Genomic DNA, 21,085 nt, shown 5'->3' on the forward strand with positions numbered 1-21,085 from the left:
AATTGTTACATCCTTAACTGTCAGCCAATTTAAACACACCTGAACCATTTAATCTCATTTTCAAACAAGTGTGTTTAGGCTGGTTGGCGCTAAACACAGCAGGATGTTTGTTGGCCCTTTATAAGCAGGATTAGACTCCTCTGATGTGAACATTTATAGTACCTGCTCTAGGTTCAAGGATGCTCCGTCTTTGGTCCAGTTAACATACAGCATAGGGGGCTCAGCTTGAACTGGGCATGGGATTTTTCCCCCCATTCCCATGGGAAGATACGTCTCACGGGGCATCCGGACGACTCGTGCAGGATCTTTAAATTATTTTACTGGATTTAATATCTATTTGAACCTTTTAATTATACAAATTATGTGCGCATGAAGCTACATTTTACATTTTAGAAACATACAAAACCTAGAAATGTCCAAGCACTCACGTTTAACTGTGAGGTAGGCAGACGCAGCGGGTGGAGTCATCAGACCATTGGTCGGTCTGCATGTATAATTCCCAGAATCATCAGGGATAAGAGCTGAAATCAGCAGAGTCCCATCTACTAGAATTTTCACCCGTGATTTCAGAATTCTGTAAAAAGAGAGACACACATCCAAAAACAACCAACATATTACCAAACACACAGCTAAAGTACACAGGTAACACTACACACAATAGAAAGCAGCATCATGACCCATATTTACATACATTCATTCATTGAAAAAAATGAGGGACTTTTTTGAAAACTCTTGATATTTCTAATTTACTTGATTTGCTACAGTAGGTAAGGGTTTGAGACAACTTTGTTATTTGATAGTTTAATAGTAAAGATCTGATAATATTTATTTATTTATGTTTTAATTCCATATCAGCAGCATTGGCTATATTCATGTCAAAACCTAAATATACAATATATAACATGCAATCGTATCGGTTTCCTAAAAAAATCTTCATTATGGTAATCGAGCTCCAGAGTAGGACTGTAATCTTACAGTAAATCTTAGAGCGTATGGCAGAGGGCATGAAGTTTCAGTGTATTATAAATAGTTAATGGAAAAGATGGGGTGTAGTTTCTATTCTGCTCTTAAAAAAGTTTGGAGTAAAGGGCTTAATTGTATATTTAGTGATGAACTTTGGAAAAAAATTAGCAAAAGCTGTAAATCAATGTCAAGGAATTTAGGAGTGCATTTAATACAATTTAAAATCTTGAATCATTCTTACTGGACTCCAAGTAGGCTTTTCAGACTTGGTTTGAAGGACTCTGCGGGGCGTTGGAGATGTGAAAGCGAAGAAGGAGATTTGATTCATGCCCTATAGTCCTGGTAGTCACAAAAACGCCACAGCCATATCACCCTGCAGCCTGCAGTTACTCACTGAAGCTAAGCAGGGCTGAGCCTGGCCAGTACCTGGATGGGAGACCACTAGGGAACACTAGGTTGCTGTTGGAAGTGGTGTTAGTGAGGCCAGCAGGGGGCGCTCAACCTGTGGTCTGTGTGAGTCCTAATGCCCCAGTAAAAGTGAAGGGGACACTACACTGTCAGTGGGCGCCGTCTTTCGGATGAGACGTTTAACCGAGGTCCTGACTCTCTGTGGTCATTAAAAATCTCATGGCACTTCTCGTGAAAGAGCAGGGGTGTAACCCTGGTGTCCTGACCAAAGTCCCTCTATCGGCCCTTACAATCATGGCTTCCCAATCATCCCCTTCCACCAAATCACTGTCTCTCCACTCCACCAATAGCTGCTGCACTGGCGTCGTTGTCCTGTGGCTGCCGTCGCATCATCCAAGTGGATGCTGCACACTGGTGGTGGTGTGGAGAAACCCCCCCTCATGATCGTGAAGCGCTTTGGGTGTATGGCCATACACAATAAATGCACTATATAAATACATTTACATTACATTACTGTTCTAAAATACAAGAATTTTACTTATTAATTTTTAATAAGTACATAATTACATTCAGGATGTTTCCGGAAGCTGTTTTTTGTTTTGTCCTAACATATATATCCTAGGAGATCCCTTTGTATTGGGACTTGGTGTGAAGATGTGTGAATAGATTCAAATAAGCATTAGAATTAGAAGACAAATTATTATAAGGGGGTGGCGTTCAGTTGGTCCACCATCATTTCAAGAATGGGTTATGGAACTAGGGAAGGTGGCAGCAAATTAAAAAATGACATATAGAATACTAGATAAAGTGGAATACTAGATAAATTACTTGGCATTTTTGGAGAGGGAATAAGGCCATTGTGGTGAGACACCAAAAATGTAATTAACTTTTTTTTCTTTTGATTTATTTATGTTTTATTGTATTGTTACTGTTCCTATAGAGTCTAATAATATGTATTTGTGTTTACTGGGTTTATGATAGCAATATTCAATGATAGCACTGCTGTAAGGGAGGGGAGGGATAAGGGGATGTTAAAAGGAGGTAATGTGTAAACTGATTGTATTGAATTGAAATTAAATCATTAAAAAAAATCATTTTTTTGATAAATGATAAACGTTCCAAAATTCCTCCAGAAGATACCTTTTCTTCAATACATAAATAAATAGACAGACAGACAGACAGACAGACAGACAGACAGACAGATAGATAGATAGATATATAGATATTTTTCCAAAGTCCAAAATACATTGTATGGTTCAAAATGATTACTTTTTCTTTTATGCCAAAAGCATTAGAATATTAGGTGAATATCATGCTCATGAAGACATTTCTTTACTACTGTAAATATATCAAAACTAGTTTTGTTTATCACTAATATGTATTGCAAAACACTTCAGACAGATAACGCTGCAGGATTTTCTACTGATATTTACTTCAAAAGAAATTTAAATTTGATAAAAAATATTTTTTGTAAACCATTTAAATGGATATAGTTACAATAAACGCTAAAAAATAATATTCATTAAAATTAAAATTAGGGATGCTCAGATCAATCGGCTGGATATCGGTATCGGCCGATAATCACATTTAATGACTCGATCGGTACTCGCCAATCTGGCCGATCTCATGAACTGATCGCAAGTGTTTGTTTATGAGCTTACAAGCAGAGGAAGATGCACGTGCACGCCCTATCTTTTTTTCTGTGCTATCTATTATGTTCTGTAAAGCTGCTCCTCACCATGAGATGTTCACACATAAATAATTAAAAGAGACATGTTTAAGGGAATATAAGCAGTATTCTCTATTTATTCTCTAAGGTAAGGATGATATCCACTTAAGTATCATACTTAGAGGGAAAATTTGCTTTATGCATTATAAAGCTTGAAGCATTAGAATCAGTACTCTGTTTCGGCCGATCACCATATCAATGTATCTGTACTCTGTATCGGCTGCAAAAATCCTGATTGGAGCATCCCTAATTAAAATAAACCACTTTCATTAAGTTCAGTAGTAAATACTATAAGGTTTTGTATTGCCAGTGTAAAATGTAAATCAATTATAGTAAAAGTACTGTAAAAATTGTCATATTGTAAAATTAAAATATGGCAAAAGGCATTTTACTATAAAAAGAAGTTAAGGCTATTTTACTGTGAAGTGAAATTGTGGTAGTGCCTTGCTTTAATAGGTTATACAGGAATAGTTTACAGTAACTTACTCATTTACAGGTAAGTTACTGTAAAGGCACACTTGTGATAAATTGCTAGTAAGTTACTGCAAAAATACATGTCTTACAGTAAACTTTCAAGCCAATTTTCCCAGTACTTTGACTCATTCGAACCTTTAAATAGGACTATAAATGAATAGCACTATTTGGAAAGAAATCAGTCATTTAGATTGCTTGGAGTTATTTTGTAAAGGTGTGAATCGTGTATACAAAACTATAAACACATCACAAGCAAGAATAATCACAATAGAGCAAAGAAAAAAGTCAAATAAACAGTGCTTTATGGGTTTCCAGAGAGTCAACAGTACTCAGGGACAGAAAATGAATAATGAAATGTTAGATAACACTGCATATACTTTATTGTATTAATAATTCAGTAAAAATAATCTTCATTAAAGTTACAAATGTACCTTTTTTGCTTTAAACTCTTTTGAAATGCCTTTAAAACATGCAAATGATGACATTTCACTTTCTTATGGTTATACTTTGCAATGACCCTTAAATCTCATATATTGTCAATTGTTGGGTTGTTCAACTACAACATTGCATATCTAGTAATGTGACTATTGCGCACACACACATTGCTATATCAATGCTGAAGTGATCCTAACAAACCATACATCAACGTAAAGCTTACTTAATTTGATTTTAATGTGGTGTATAACTCTAAGTTCCCAAAAATGGACCCTTATGACCCTGGTTTTGTGGTCCAGGGTCACATATTTCTATTTGCAGCAATTGAATAAGACTCATTCTGTGTGATAATGTTGTATATGCCTTGTGTTAGTAATCGTAGGTCACTTACTCAATGTGATACACGTTTTGTCCTTGTTTCCACCACTCATACGTGAGGTTAGAAGGATACGCTTCTGCCTGGCACTGAAGAACTGCATCCTGGGACATGTTCATGGTGGTGTCCTCTGGGGCAATAATGATGATAGGAGGACCTGTTTGAAAGCATAGGAGCATGTGTGTGATCAGCTTTAATGGGAATCCGTAATGAAGGGGGTTGTTTTGTTTGTATTGGAGTGGCTTTGGTGCCAAAATGTATTGTACTTAAGCACTTCCACCAATAGAGGGCAGTGTTTGCTTGTTTAATTACACTAAACAGTTTTCCAGAGTTGAAAGTGAAGTTTAAATCTTTATTATTGATGATTTTCAAACATAGACCACAAAACTAGTCTTATGTTTCGCGGATATATGTTTAGCAATAGCTTAAAATATATTGAATGGATCAAAATGTAGGATTTTTCTTTTATGGCAAAAACAATTTCCATAATTATCATGTTCTATGAAGATATTTTAGAAAATTACCTGCTGTAAATATATCAAAACTATTTTTAATTAGTTATGTGCACTGATAAATTTAAAGTTTAACAATTAATTTAATTGAAAGACCTAGCAACTTTGTTCTGTACAAGTTTAATTGTATTTATTTTGTATGTTTTCAACTGTAATTATATATATATATATATATATATATATATATATATATATATATATATATATATATATATATATATTCCACTGTATATATATATATATATATAAACTAGGACACACAGAACCATAATATTAATATTAAATCTTAAAAAAGGGGTAAACTAGGTGCCCTTTAATACTGTAGATATGGACTAGTGTCTTCTCGTTGCTTGAAACTAAGGTGCGCAGTATGAATGTAATCTTATTTGTATTATTGTCTTTTTATATAAGTCAGAATTATTAGCCCCCCTTTTGATTTTTTTTTTTAAATATTTCCCAAATGATGTTTAACAGTGGAAGGAAATTTTCACAGTATGTTTGATAATATTTTTTCTTCTGGAGAAAGTCTTATTTGTTTTATTTCGGCTAGAATAAAAGCAGTTTTTAATTTTTTATAAACTAATTTTGGGACTAAATTATTAGCCCCTTCTAGCTATTTTTTTTTCGATAGTCTCCAGAACAAATCATCGTTATACAATAACTTGCCTAATTACCCTAACCTGCCTAGTTCACCTTATTAACCTAGTTAAGCCTTTAAATGTCACTTTAAGCTGTATAGTGTCTTGAAAAATATCAAGTCAAATATTATTTACTGTCATCATGACAAAGATAAAATAAATCAGTTATTAGAAATATGTTTTTAAAACTATTATGCTTAGAAATGTGCTGAAAAAATCTTCCCTCCATTAAACAGAAATTGGGGGAAAAAATAAACAGGGGCGCTAATAAGTCAGGGGGGCTAATAATTCTAAATTCAACTGTATATCATTTATTATATTTATTTATAGTATGGAGAGCTCTGTTGTGATGTGAATTGTCCTTTGGGATTAATAAAGTCTAAACAAGCATGCAAACAAGCAAAGCACAAGTTTTGACTTTCTGAGTTGAATGGAAGCAGAAATAGTTCCTAATGTGAGCCAATTGGGTGGCATCCCATATGAAGCTAAGATTAAGGCTATTTACTTTGCACACAAATCCAACTCCACTGAAGATGCCAATGTTCTCATACCAGATGCTGCTTAAGGTAAATGCTTAAGCCTATTTAGATGCCAGCACCCGGGTTTTTCTTCTTCACCCACGTGGATGGGACGTGGTGTGTGACTGACCTTTGACCTGCAGCTGGGTGCTGTGGGTGAGGTTCCCTTCTGAGTTGGACACGTGACACTTGTATATTCCTGCCGTTTCCCTGGTAACCTTGCTTAAAGACAAGGTTTCATTGAGTACCTAATGGGAAAGAGAGAGTGAGAGAGAGTTTTAAATCTGTTGCCATATCCAGGTTTTATACACTCATTACTACTAAAATTCCAGGACTTTCAAGTAAACAGTCATGACCTGATGTTTCATGTAATGTTGAAGTCATACTATAGTCAGTTGAAGTCAGAAATATTAGCCCCTCCCCTGTATAGTCTGTCTCCAATTTGTTTAACGGAGAGCTGACTTTTTCAACACATTTCTAAACATAATAGTTTTATTAAGTCATTTCTAATAACATATTTATTTTATCTTTGCCATGATCACAGTAAATAATATTTGACTAGATATTTTTCAAGACACTTTGCATTAGCATACAATCCAAAGCCTCTAAAGCATTGTTAGTATGCATTATTTAGGACAACCAAAGGTGGGAAAACTTCCCTAAAGATATTATAATTTGAACAGCAATTGAGCTTATGTTAGTCTTTTTTTTATTATTCTCGAGGTTTCCATAATCCTAGACCAGGCCGTATCCTGAGCAGCTGCTGTGGTGGTCATGGAGGAGTGGAGAGCATTAGACTGATCCTGTAAGACTCCAGTGACAGACGAGTCCTTGCATTGATCCTGAAGGACCAGCCTGTACACCAGTCGGTGACCTCTCCCACCTGCAGCTTGTCCACGATGGATGTCCAGCGCTCTCCAGCCTCCGGCGCCTGGACTGCGGCTCTGAACAAGACATTTGGCCATAGGAGAAATGGTCGAGCCCAAATGTGCCTGGTTTCTCTCGAGGTTTTTTAATACTTCACTTTCGCCAATTGGTGAAGTTTTTTCCTCGCTGCAGTCGCCACTGGTTTGCAGGGTTCGGGACTTGTAGAGCTGCGCATCGATGGATTTGCTCTTCAGTGTTTGGACGTTCAGCAGTGAATATTACCCCACACTGAACTGAACTAAACTGAACTTAAACACTGAAAACTGGACTGACACTATTTCAATTTACTATGATCTTCTATGTGAAGCTGCTTTGGCACAATCTGCATTGTAAAAACGGTACAGAAATAAAGGTGAATTTAATTGAAGACACTATTTTTCAGCTTAAAGTAGGGTAATTAGGCAAGCTATTGTGTAATGATGGTTTGTTCTGTAGAAAATCAAAAACAAATATGGCTTAAGGGGGCTAATAATATTGACCTTACAATGGTCTTTAAAAAATTTACATTTCTAGCCTAAATAAACAAATAAGACTTTCTCCAGAAGAAAAAAAAACATTGTAGGAAATACTGTGAAAAATTCCTCGCCCTGTTAAACATCATCGGGGAAATATTTTTAAAAGAAATTCACAGGAGGGTGAATCATTTTGATTTCAACTGTGCAGTATGTGCTAAATAGACAGAAACCCCCAAATGTGTTAAAAAAGATACAAGGATATATCTTGGGATAGGGCAATCAAATCTGAAATAGTGCTACTGGTAGCTGTCACCAAACTCTTCCGCCTTAAGGTTCTGCCAAGGCTTCTTGAGCATTTGATTTATAGTTTGAGCTTTTGATTTATCTTTTAATCATTACAGGTTTTTACTGAGTTATTCATGAAAATTAAATATCAAATGCATTTGATTTATTATTTAGGAATGCATTTTGATTTCTTTTTTGATAGTTTGAGCATTGGATTTATCATTTGGTTAAGTTGTTTTGAGAATTTGATTTATTATTTGATTTCTTTATGCATTTGCATTTTCATTTGAATTTTGTTAGGAAAAAAACTTCCATATAACAATTCTTTCTTCAACTGTAAATGAACAAAGACATTCCCTATATAGTGCATCAGAACAGATCTAAGTTGGTAAAAAGGCAGGATTCTTCAAGGATTCGTAATGAAGCTAAAAAAATAGGTAATCACGAACTGAGAAATCAAAATTTGCTTGATCTTTTAATTCAATTCAGTTCATCTTTATTTCTATAGCGCTTTTACAAAGTAGATTGTGTCAATTCTGTGTTAATTCTGTACTATAAAAACACACAGGACATTTCAGAACTCAAAACATTCCTGCTAAGCTAAAAACAGCTCATATTGAAGCCAGTCTGCCAAAATGACAGGTTGTTTCCAGCATTAGGAAAGAGTGGATGAACTCCAAGACAGTGTCCTTTGTTCACTCCATTTTACAGTGGATTAGTTTACAAACAAAGCACAGAATTCTCAGAAAGACTGAAACTAAAAGAGGATGCTGTGCTGGTTATGCAGGAGGCTCATTATGAAAGCAAACAGGGTCAAATTTGAATTCAAGTTGACTTTAATTGACGTGGATAAACTGTATAAACAAGCTCTGTGCACCTGAATTTCTTCTTGCTTTTCAGCGGCACTGAGATATTTTCTCCAGATGATGGTGGGTTTGGGGTTTCCATGAGCATCACAGTGGAGAGTGAGAGATTCACCCAGCAGGACTTCCAGGAATGGAGGAGGAGTCTTTATGAACACTGGAGGAGCTGAAACAATAATAACACATCAAAACCATTTTATTCATAAAAGGATGTGCATTTAAAAAGATATAAATAAATAAATAATAATAATATAAAATAAAATGAAATAAAATTACATTTAATAAATGAATAAATAAATAAATAAATAAATAAATAAATAAATAAATAAATAAATAAATAAATAAATAAAATAAAGACCTCCAGAATTGCAGTATTTTGTTATCTTATTAACATCAGAGGAGCTAAAATAATCAATGAACCATAAAAACTTTTTTATTCATTCATTCATTCATAAAATAAAAAATTATTAAATAAAATAAAAAAAAATGTAAAAAAATTAAATATAAAATTAAATTAAAAATAGAAAATAGAATAGAATAAAATAAAGACATCCAGAAATGCAGGAGGAGTCTTTATGAACACCAGAGGAGCTGAAACAATAATAATAAACCATCAAAACCATTAAATTCATAATAGGATGTGCAGAAAAAAAAAAAATAAATAAATAAATAAAATAAAGACCTCCAGAAATGCAGGAGGAGTCTTTATGAAAACTAGAGGATCTAAAACATTAAACCAAAAACAATAAATCCATAAAAGGATGTGCATAAAATAAAAAATATTAAAACATGTAATTAAATTAAAAATTAAGACCCGAAATGCAGGAGTCTTTATGAACACCGCAAGAGCTAAAACAATAAAAATTAAAACATCAAAAACATTTCATTCATAAAAGATCATTTTAAAATTAATTTTAATAAAAATTTTAATTAATAAAAAATTATAAAATTAAAAAAAATAAATAAACAAATAAATTATATATATTTTAAAATATTTCATATGTCACCATGGACCAGCATACTTTACACTCATAAAATGACTTTTGTTACTACTTTGTTGCTACTACTGACTTTTGTTGCTACTACTCCTTGAAACAACACAATTCCTTTGGGTTTTTTGGGACAACTTAAATGTTTTATGTTCGGTCCAATTAAATGTGCAAAAATGATTACGTTAACTTAATTGATTTGAGTTGGGCAGGACAACATGAAGGGATTATGTAGAAGCCAGCATTTTTACAGTGTATACAAATACAATAACTGAAAGCCGACTAAACAAACTTTCCATTGATGCTCTTATGGTTGAGACAGGAAAATTATAATATTTGGCCGACATACAACTAAAATTCTGAAATCTGATGGTCTAATCTAAAAAGTAAATACTAATAACTTTCTTTAAACTTGATAATTAAGTGCTAAGCAATGCATATTACTAATAAAAAATATTGTGATACATTTACAGTAGAACATTTACAAAACATCTTCATGGAATATAATATTTACTTATTATTCTAATAATTTTGGGCATTAAAGAATATACATAGACTGATTTTGTAGTCACATATAATAAAAAAAATAACGTACAAGTAATAATTCATAATTTAGCAAATAAATAATGCATCTATGTACAACAAACATAGGCTTAATCTGCTGAACATTCTGCAAAGGGTATGAATTAAATGCACTTATATTGTAAACAATGTTTTGATTGGGGCAGCTTGGTGGTTCAGTGGTTAGTAGCACTGTGGCCTCACAGCAAAAAGGTTGCTGGTTCGAGTCCCAGCTGGGCCAGTTGGCATTTCTGTGTGGAGTTTGCATGTTCTTTCAATGTTGGTTTCCTCCAGTTTCCCCCACAGTCTAAACACATGCGCTATATAGGTAAACGGAATAAGCAAAATTAGCCGTAGTATGTCTGTGAATGAGTGTGCATGGATGTTTCCCAGTAATGGGTTGTGACTAGAAGGGCATCCACTGCGTAAAACATGTGCTGGATAAGTTGGCGGTTCATTCCGCTGTGGCAACCTCAGATTAATAAAGGAACTAAGCCCAACTGAAAATGAATTAATGAAAATGTCAGAAATCATTGATTTGCATTTAACAAAGCACAAAGGACCAAAGTTTTAGCTAAAACTCCTATTTAATTTTAATTTTTAATAAGAAAATAATCACTTCCATCTTTTTTTGCATGAACTATCCCTTTAAATCACTTTACACTTGCTCACAGAAAGGTTTGTGTTCTTTCAACCATAACATGTGGTGTAAACAAGTGGTGCAAAACCTTGAAATTCACAACCACCAAAACAACCTACTTCCTCATAACTCTGTCAACAAAAAGACAAGTTTTACACAAACTCACACACAAAGACAGCTTATATACCCTCTGTAAGCCGACACTGTGTATATATTGAGCGTTAAGCAGGACAGACTGGAGAGACTTGGAGTGTGAGCATGAGTTTCTGTGCTTTTGTTTTCTTTCTGATCGCTCGTACATGCAACAGTAACACGATCAGATGCTAAAAGCCAGTCTGAGACCTTCAAGGGATTCACACACCAGCGTTGAAGCACTATGTGTGTGTGTGTGTCAGAAGGAGAGTGTGTGTGAGATTTCTGAAGCCATGATAGTTGTCCTGAAGGTGTGAGACGGACAGTTCGGCATGAAAAGATTATACAGGAAGTGAAAACAAAGTAGTTTCGGTTCAAAACGTACACAATAAATGCAATGATTAGTATTGGGTGAATGGATGTAGAGGGAGGTATTTGCCTTAATCTGAATAAGACAATATGATTAATGTGTTTACATGAGCGGGATCAATGGGATGGCCGTTGAGCCTGTCTCATCCTTTAAGTTCCTGGGGACCCACATCTCAAAGGACCTTTCCTGGACCACCAACACCTCCAGCCTGATCAAGAAGGCTCACCAGCGCCTATCTTCTTAAGGCAACTGAAGAAGAACCAGCTTTCATCAGCCGTCTTGGTGAACTTCTACTGCTGCACAATAGAGAGCACCCTGACAAACTGTGTCACAGTCTGGTATGGAAGCTGCTCTGTTGCTGAGCGTAAGGCACTGCAGCGGGTGGTGAAAACTGCCCAACGCATCACAGGGACCACACTGCCAGCCATAGAGGACATCCAGAAGAAACACTGTTTGCGCCGAGCACGCAGTATTCCACCCCCCCCCCCCCCAATACACCCCCCACTCTCCTCTAACTTAAACTCCTCGCAATAACTGCACTGTTTAACATTTGCACGTTTAAAATTTGCACATTCACTGCACCACATTGAACTGTTTACTTATTGAACTGTACATACCCACTGCATATTGGCATTTGTAATTATGTACACACCCACTATAAATATACACTTGTAATCATGCTTATTTATCTGCATACTACTGACTATTAATAGCAACCTGTACATATATTCATATATTGTTACATATACACTTGTAATCATGTTTATCTATCCCTGTACATATATTCATATATTGTAACATATACACTTGTAATCATGTTTATCTATCTGCACACTACTAATTATTAATAGCAACCTGCACATATATTCATATATTGTAAATCTGTTTATAGCTTATCCAACCTGTATATAATGTTTATAGTACATCCATCTGTAAATATCACCATAGTTTTCTATAACTGCACTTTATAACTTATTCCTGTATCCTGCACTTGCTGCTATTGCACTGCTGGTTAGACCTAAACTGCATTTCATTGCATTGTACTTGTACATGTGTAATGAAAATAAAGTTGAATCTAATCTAATCTAATGAGTTGCTTTTTGAATGTTTCTTTCAGGATCCTGTTTACCATGTTATAGGATATAATTAGATTAATGTCACCGCGCTATCCACATTTCCTCCAGAGTTTTATGTAATTGCATGTGTTTCATTCTTAATTTGTTGACTTTAACTGCAGTTTGCCACTTTCACTTTCATTCAGGAACATTTCATGCATGTTGGATGCGAGTATGAACTGCTGGAAGAGTGTTGTTGCAATGGAGTTTGTTCTCGCTCACCGTATGAGGAAAAAACCTCAGCATTTATTGATATCGGTGTCTGTGGTCCTTCAGTGACTCAGTAGGTGCAGCAAACAGTGTCAAACAGCTGTGTGTGTGGACTACCCTGTCGCAAAATGCAGCGAAAATCCTACATGACAGCATAGTTTGATTGCAGTGTTTACATGTCTGTACTGCACTTAAATAATGCCACTAAAACAGGAATACTCCACACGTCTTAATTCCATTTCTGTTTAGTTCAATGTCTTTAATTGGATTAAGGTAATTATAAATCGCTGTTTGCATGGTTGACTCTTAATCAGAGTATAAGATTTTTGGTGTCCATGTAAACGACTCACTGATGCAAGTCTCATGAAAAATAAGACAGGATTATGCAATTTTCACTTGTTCACTGCAACAAAGCTCTGTTTTTGAGTTGCAGATGCGCTGCTTTAATGATAAGTTTAATGCTTTTTTTTTGTATGATTGCAAAAATGTCAGCTGCTTTTTTAGCATGAACACAAAAAATAAAATCATTATCATAAAACATAGGGCTCTATTTTAACGATCTAAGCGCAGAGTCTAAAGCTCATGGTGAAAAGCCTTAAGGGTGTGTCCAAATCCACTTTGGCTATTTTAAGGACAGAAAAATACGCTCTGGACCCTGGTGCATGGTCTAACAGGGTTGTGCATATTCTCCTAATTAGTTATGGCTGTGTTTTGAGTGTAACGTGCATTAAACGAATCGGAGTCTCATATCACATTCCCCTTAAGAGTCAGTTGTGTCGCGCCATGGCGCATGTGCTACTTTCATGGATAAAGAAACTGTGTTGTACGCACTCCACTGAAGACTACTACATATTTAGTTTTGTTTGTTAAGAGCAAAGATTTGTTTGAAAACTATTTCTAAATTTAGTTCTAATTTCCATAAAACAAATAAATGAACATTAATAACGAAGAGTGTCATATGCAAACACACGTCCTTTTCTTATGTCCCACATGGTGATGCACACGTCTCCAAAACCCGACATGTGGACAAATCTAAACTTGTTTAAATACAAATATGCATATTATAAATACTACTACTAATAATAATGACATTATACAAATGCAAATTGTCATGAATACACTGAAAAAAGATATTTGTGTTTTGCAGTCCTGTGTGTATTAAACAACGTGTAAGAGTTTGGACTTGCATAGGCACATAACTAATGCGCTCTGCGCTGGACTTTAGAGCAGCATTTAGTTAGTGAGTGGTGCAGTTTGTCAAAATATCAACGCACCAACAATGCGCCTTAACACACCTCCTTTATAGACCAGCATACCCATCAGTCCACAAATTGTTTCAAATATATTTGCCATTTAAACTATGTGGCGCAAAACATGACAATTTGAGTTGCACTGGTCTGAAAATAGCAACAAATCATGCAATACACGTCTTGCGCCATGCGTATGATAGGGCCCATCAATTCTTAGAGTACATTCGTTTGATTCTGTTATTAGATTCTAATAAAGTAAAGAAAGTCAAACCACTCTCTGAGCGCACCTGTGATGGAGAGGAAGTTCCAGGTGCCGTTCTGAAACTCATCTGAGGTTCGGTCCAGCAGGAGAATCCGACATTCAAACCAGCCTTCATCCTCAAGAGTCAATTTCTCCACCATAAGAGAGGCACCGCGGGACAGTGACACACGGCCTGTAATGAAAAATCAAAGAGATATGAAATTATTTAGTACTTCAGGCTGATTAAAAATGACAAAGCACACACAAAAATTCATTTAAACAGAAAAGCAAGCTCTTCTGAGATGGTGAGTTTGTAGGTGCACAATTTATCTAGTTAATATAAGTAAAGGGAAGCTATTTTACTCCTTTTTCAAGGTTTAAGATAAGTCTTTTAGTGTCTCCAGGATGTGTGTGTAAAGTTTCATCTCAAACACCTATCAGATTATTCATTAGACCTTTCAGATGATTGGGATTTTCTGCTATAAACACAATGTAGCTGTTTTTGCTGCCTAAGCCTTAAAGGCTAGTTCAGTGACAGACAAGTAGGAAGCAGATCTCACATAACGTTTGTGAGAAATACTACAGTAAGAACTTTCCCAATGATTATTATTTTGATGTATTTGTTGTGGAGTTAATTCAAGACTTTTTCTGAAATAATGAGTCACACACAATGTCCTTACAAAGTTCAAGCGCACACACAGCGGAGACACACACACAGCAAATGTGACAGGATACAGGTTTATATCCACTGCTGTATGGATATCCGTTATGTACAAAATAAATCTGATTTAACGTCCAAAAACTGGGATTAAAGCATCTTCTTTTATTATTGTGCTGACATGCGGCTGTGCTGATGAAGACTGTACAATCGCTGTCATTCATAAACATGCAAACTTGTAAATGATTCTTGATCACATTTGATGATGATTGATGATCACAGAGAGCTGCACAGATCTTTTAATCCCAGTTGCTTTGCACACGTCCTGTCTTGTTGACATGATTATACGTATTACTACGGAGACATGTTAATACGGAGCTATCAATCAATTTGTCAGGGCGGGGAAACTGCACACCTACGTCATGTTGCGGTTGGCCTCAAAATGAGAGGATTTTGGATGCTTAGGATTATAAAGAGAGACTTAGGCTGCATTTACACTGCAGATCTTGATGGTCAATTCCGATTTTGTGACTGTATCTGATTTTTTTTGATGACCTGCTTACATCATCTTTTAAAAGTGACTATCATCCGATTATCTGCATTTACACAGCACACAGGAAAGGCGCAATGACCAGGAAAAAAAAAAAGAGCGGGTGCTGACTGACAGCTGATAATTAAAGAGTGTCTTTTCTCTATTCCTATATGTAATCTGTTTGCAGTTTTTGACCAGCTATTTTACTATAGTTTATGACAGAAAGGTTCTCATTTGTCCATCTTCTTTTACTTTTTTGAACCTTTAGGCATGTTAATGTAATGTCCATAGCGTGATTTATGCATGTGATGTAGCTATGCACAAGTTTTATATTAGTTTATATTGGTTACGTGGCGGACATTGCGCTCTCTTGCTCTGGTTAACATGCTTAAATACCTGTGCTATATGACAATATAAAAGCAGTTTAAGTCCTCATGTATGAGATTTAAGGTTTGGGACTCTGCTGAAGTCTGTTCTGAAATGAAATTGTCAGACTTGACATCATTCGCTATGGTTTTAATGACGCGCGACTCGCATTGACTGGTGAAAATCCGATTTATCTGCTTACACTGCAGACACGTTTGCACAGATCCATATAGATCATTCATATCAGAGATGAATTTCCACATATGAACAGGGCCTGAATCTGATTTGAGTAAATCGGAACCCATGTGATTTGTTCCTGCTTAAATGTACATGGGCCATATCCGATCTGTGCCACATGGGAGAAAAATAAATAAATAAATAAAAATTTGCAATTGAGTCACTTGAACAGTGCAGTGTAAACGCAGCCTTATTGTGTTTCTATTAGTCCAATATGACTGTGGGCACACTATACCTACACACAGTTCTGTCCAAACAGCTTACATAAGATGATTTTCATCATATATGCCCTTTAAAGTGTACTTAAAAATAAATGGATAAAGGCATCTGCAAGTGTAAATGTAACAGAAGCAGTTGAGATATTGAATACTACTTTTCTGCACAGATAGCTTTAGTTCTGTAAACAAGCCAAAAACCACATGCATACCTGAAACAACCATCACATCAGAAATTAGATTGTTTTAGCCCTCACAAACCCATGGGGAATTTAATGTGTCCATACTGAATTGAATACAAACGGGTGTTGTAATTTATTCAGACCCTACAATGAAACCTCAACAAATCAATTTCACAAAATTTCACAAAGAAATGGCAAGTGACAGAATGGATTTAGAGTATGGAATACATTTTCCTATGGGTTAGCAATAGATATTACCAATAAAAAAGATTATTGTGCTACATTTACTGTTGAACATTTACAAAACATCTTCAAGGAACATAATATTCCCTTAATATTCTAATAATTTTGGACATCAAGAATTTTGACCCATAAAATTGATCTTTCGATTATTGCCAAAACTAAACACAGATTGGTTTTGTAGTTCAGAGTCACATATAATTTTAAAAATAAATAATATATGACTAAAAAATCATTAATTAACAAATAAATCATGCATCTATTTACAATAAACATTAATCTGCTAAACATTCTGCAAAGGCTATGAATTAAAGGCAATTACAAAAATTGTAATGCAATATGTAGACCTCATATATCAGCACTGATATTAATTTAGTGTTTCCTTTATGTGTTTGTTTATCCTCAAAATGTCAGTAACCATTGACTTGCATTTAACAAATCACAAAGAACCAGTATTAGCTAAAATCCTCTTGAATTTTCTACTGAGGGAAAAAAAATCACTTCCATCTTTTAAAATTTTTAACAAAGAAATGGCAAATTACAGAATGAATTTAAAGTGTGAAGGACATTTTCTTGTAATAGAAAATAGTTAGATTTAATTAGCTCAAAAATATTTATTACCTGTTTATTTTGGTATGATCATAACCAAAATATATAAAACATGATACACAATAAAACACGCAAAAAATAATAAAAAGCATGTGTAAAAATCTGAACATCTCTTTGTAGGATATGACACGGTCAGCTTTTCTTTAAATCCACAGACTCCTGTCTGAAAAACCGGTCTCGCATAAGCCAAAGAGTTATTGAAATATGATATGAATCAAGCACTCAGACGCACAGTTTTACCACTATAAATACTAGAAACTCTTTGAAACATGATATGCATGACGTCTGGTTTCTGGTGTCTGGTTTTTCAACCACCTCTGTACTTTCATTATGTCCTACTTTTCCGAATTCCTGTAAATAACGACACACTGATAGCGTGGAGATGATGTGCGTTTCTGCAGAGAGTAAGCCAAGTTTTTCCAGTGATGAAACACTCACTGGTCAAGTATGAAAATCACACAGTGACACTTTATTGCTGAAATGACTACAGCAAAGGAATTATAACACAAACACAGCTGGAGTCTGACATACGGCTGAACCCGTCAGTGATGTGTACAGGTGTGTCAGTGACAGATTCATGTCTCTAGACCTGTCACGCATCACAAACTCTAAATTAAAGTACTGAATTTGATGCACAAAAGTTCTGCTCTGGCTTTGTTTGGAAATATTTGTAAACAGGAGACTTCTGGAGAGGCGAAACAATAAAATTAATGTATTATGCCTGAAATAAAACTCGCTCAATATTCTCTGTATTGTCAATATCACAATTGTGGTTGTGCTCATACTAATACAAAAATCATGAAGGGATCTTTTTATTCATAGATAATTAACTACAGAGACATTCTTATTGGATTCATTGCAAAGTCGTGTTTTTGTCATTTTATTTCTTTTTTGCACAATATGTAACATACTTAATAATATAAGCAAACATAATATAAACAATTAATCACAACTTAATCACATATTTATTTTGTGTGTGCTGTATATATATATTGTGTATATTTAAGTATACACACCCATATATGTAGAGAAAATGTGAAAATTATATATTAATCTATAACAAAATTATACATAAACAAATATATATATTGTATGTAAACATGTGCCTTTATATATTTGTATTAAATATAGATAGTACACGCACATATACAGTCAGGTCCATAAATATTGGGACATCGACACAAATCTAACATTTGTGGCTCCATACACCAACAATGGATTTGAAATGAAAAGATGTGCTTTAACCAACGCAACCTGACAACAATTCGTAATTTTTTGATTTAGTGGCTTATTCGTATGAATTTGTATGATCTAATTCGTACAATTTAGTCCGATTTGCTCATCACCCAATGACGGTTCGGGTTAGGTGCCACGCTTCCTTTTTAAAACCGTACATTTTCATACGACTGAACTCTACTGTATGAATTCCCCACTAAATTGACAAAACGTAAAACACTTAAATTTCCTCGTGAGATCAGGCTGGCCTCAACTGCAGACTGTCAGCTTTAATTTGTGGGTATTTACGTCCAAATCAGGTGAACGCATAGGTGTTTGCATATGCGCCTCCCACTTGTTAAGGGACCAAAAATAATAGGACAGAATTATAATCATAAATCAAATTTTCATTTTTTAACACTTGCAAATCCTTTGTCTGAAATGCATTGACATCAAACGCCGAGTTTCATCCCTGGTGGTGCTCTGCCAGGCCTCTGCAGCAACTGTCTTTAGTTCCTGCTTGTTCTTAGGGCATTTTCCCCTTCAGTTTCCTCTTCAGTAAATGAAATGCATGCTCAATTATATTCAGTTTAGGGGATTGACTTGGCCATTGCATAACACTCCAATTTCTTTCCTTCAAAAACTCGTTGGTTGCTTTTGCAGTATGCTTTGGGTCATTCCCCATCTGCTCTGTAAAGCACCATCCAATGAGTTCTGAAGCATTTGGCTTAATATTAGCAGAAAATGTTGCCTGAACATTTCAGAGTTCATTCTGCTGCTTTTGTCAGCAGTCACATCATCAATAAATACAAGAGAACCAGCTCTATTGACACCCACACATGCTCATGCCATGTCACTACTACCACCATGCTTCATTGCTTAGGATGCTGTTCCAGAACTGTGAAGGCTTTTAGAACTCTAAGGGCGGACTCACACTATGTACAGTTGCCTTGAACGGGGCCAAAGCACGCTTGTCCCCTCTTCTGTCTCCCCAGACGGCTCGCACTCACAAGACATTTGGGCCTGGGCATGCTTACGTCATCGATGATGCGCTGTTCAGAGGAGAAGTGCTATGCTCAACACAGTGGAGATTTCTTTAGTTATATTGTCAAATATTTCGCCTAACAGATCAGCCACTTTTGACGCTCATAAACAATCAGAGAGTGTTCTTGCCAACTGTGGAGAAGGGTGTTTTGACAGTTGAGTTGACAGCAACAGATTCCAAATGCATATAGCACACTTGAAATGACCTTTTATCTGCTTATTGTAGTTGGGATAATGAGGGAAAAACACACCCTGGCCATGGAACAGCTGGGAAGTGAATTGTTCCATTACTTTTGGTCCCTTAACAAGTGGGAGGCACATATGCAAACTGTTGTAATTCCTACAGTGTTCACCTGATTTAGATATAAATACTTCAAATTAAAGCTGACAGTCTGCAGTTAAAGCGCCACTTGTTTGTTTCATTTTAAATATATTGTGTTGGTGTATAGAGCCAAAAATGTTAAAAATGTGTCAATTCTCTAATATTTATGAACCTGACTGAATAATGCAAATACAAACTTTTATTTTGTATGCAGTTCATCATAAATAATTGTCCAACAGTTCTACCCAACTATATAATCTACTCTTTGGTCTGCAGGAACCATCCAATTCAGTGGGAAGCAAATGTAATTTAAAGTTACCGTCTGACAAAAGTTTCAGTACCTGCTTTATAATCCACCCAAGCGAAGGTAAGCCTGTCCAAACATGTCAGCACAATTACATGCAACATCACTTCTTTTTTTTCATCAAATGGACTGCGCTTTTCTCTACTTGACATGTCTTTCATTAAATCTGGAGAGGCTACAAGGAAAAAAAAAAACTGAAAACTATTTTAGGACTGATGTGCGCAAAGAAAACCTTCTTCTCTAATGATCGGGGATGCTGTCAGTGTCCACATTAATTTGAAATATGAATTAATTACGCGATGTAACACCGTAATGACTGCCGTAATGATTCTGACAATTAATTAAGTTTTTTAATTCTTCAGAAATCATAATAATATGCTGTTATGCTGCTCAAGAAACATTTTATTATTATGTTAAAACGTTTCTGCTGTTTCATATACAGCTAAAGACAAAATAACATCTCCTGTAAAATGTCTCAAGGGCTGATTAACAGAGCAAGGCCATTTTTGCAGTATTTTCTGATATAATTTTATTCTGGGGGAAAGTCTTCTTCTTTTTTTTTTTTTTACAATGTAGTGTAACTGAGACTCCATTAAGTACAGAAAGATCAATCCTGCCCACTGAACACAGGGTCACTTCCTCAGCAGGTGACGACTCCATCGACAATCAATCAAGAAACATTCACAGCCTGAGGGTTTATTTCTCAAACCCACCACCACTATTAGACTAACAATTAAGCCTGCTTTAATCTCAGTCTGGGAAGTGTTTGATACTTCGCACAGATAATAATCATCTGATCTCATGCGTCAGAAGTCTCCTGTTCACAGAGCAGCAGCCGGTGTGTGTTTACTGTCAATAAAAGGCTCCTCTGATCTGGGGTCAGAGGGGGAGGCTGCTTATTAAAGCAGGAGAGATGGTAAAGCAGGGTGGATCTGTGTTAGGTCGCACAATACAGGCCGCTAAATATTGCAGTTTTCCTATATTCCTGCATGTACAGTTACTTCAGGCTGTTTATACCTGGCATTAAAGGAATAATTGTCTATAAAATGAAAATATGCATGCACTATTTA

The 21,085-nt window shown here is 35.4% G+C and overlaps 1 protein-coding gene across 2 annotated transcripts in view; it reads right to left on the minus strand.

Annotated features, from left to right (window-relative positions):
• The window catches only part of igsf9b (immunoglobulin superfamily, member 9b), a 113,081-nt gene that overhangs the window by 24,663 nt on the left and 67,333 nt on the right, over positions 1-21,085 (minus strand). For both annotated transcript variants that reach the window (XM_087264071.1, XM_087264070.1), the window contains exons 4-9: positions 14,138-14,284; positions 8,598-8,749; positions 6,184-6,301; positions 4,401-4,542; positions 429-574; positions 163-305 (exon numbers count right to left, since the gene is read on the minus strand). In XM_087264071.1, the coding sequence (XP_087120197.1) occupies positions 163-305; positions 429-574; positions 4,401-4,542; positions 6,184-6,301; positions 8,598-8,749; positions 14,138-14,284 (848 nt within the window). The remainder of the gene's footprint in view (positions 1-162; positions 306-428; positions 575-4,400; positions 4,543-6,183; positions 6,302-8,597; positions 8,750-14,137; positions 14,285-21,085) is intronic.

Source organism: Danio rerio, chromosome 8 (genome assembly GCF_052040795.2).
Source record: "Danio rerio strain M-AB ecotype USA chromosome 8, GRCz13ab, whole genome shotgun sequence".
Lineage (NCBI taxonomy): Eukaryota > Metazoa > Chordata > Actinopteri > Cypriniformes > Danionidae > Danio > Danio rerio.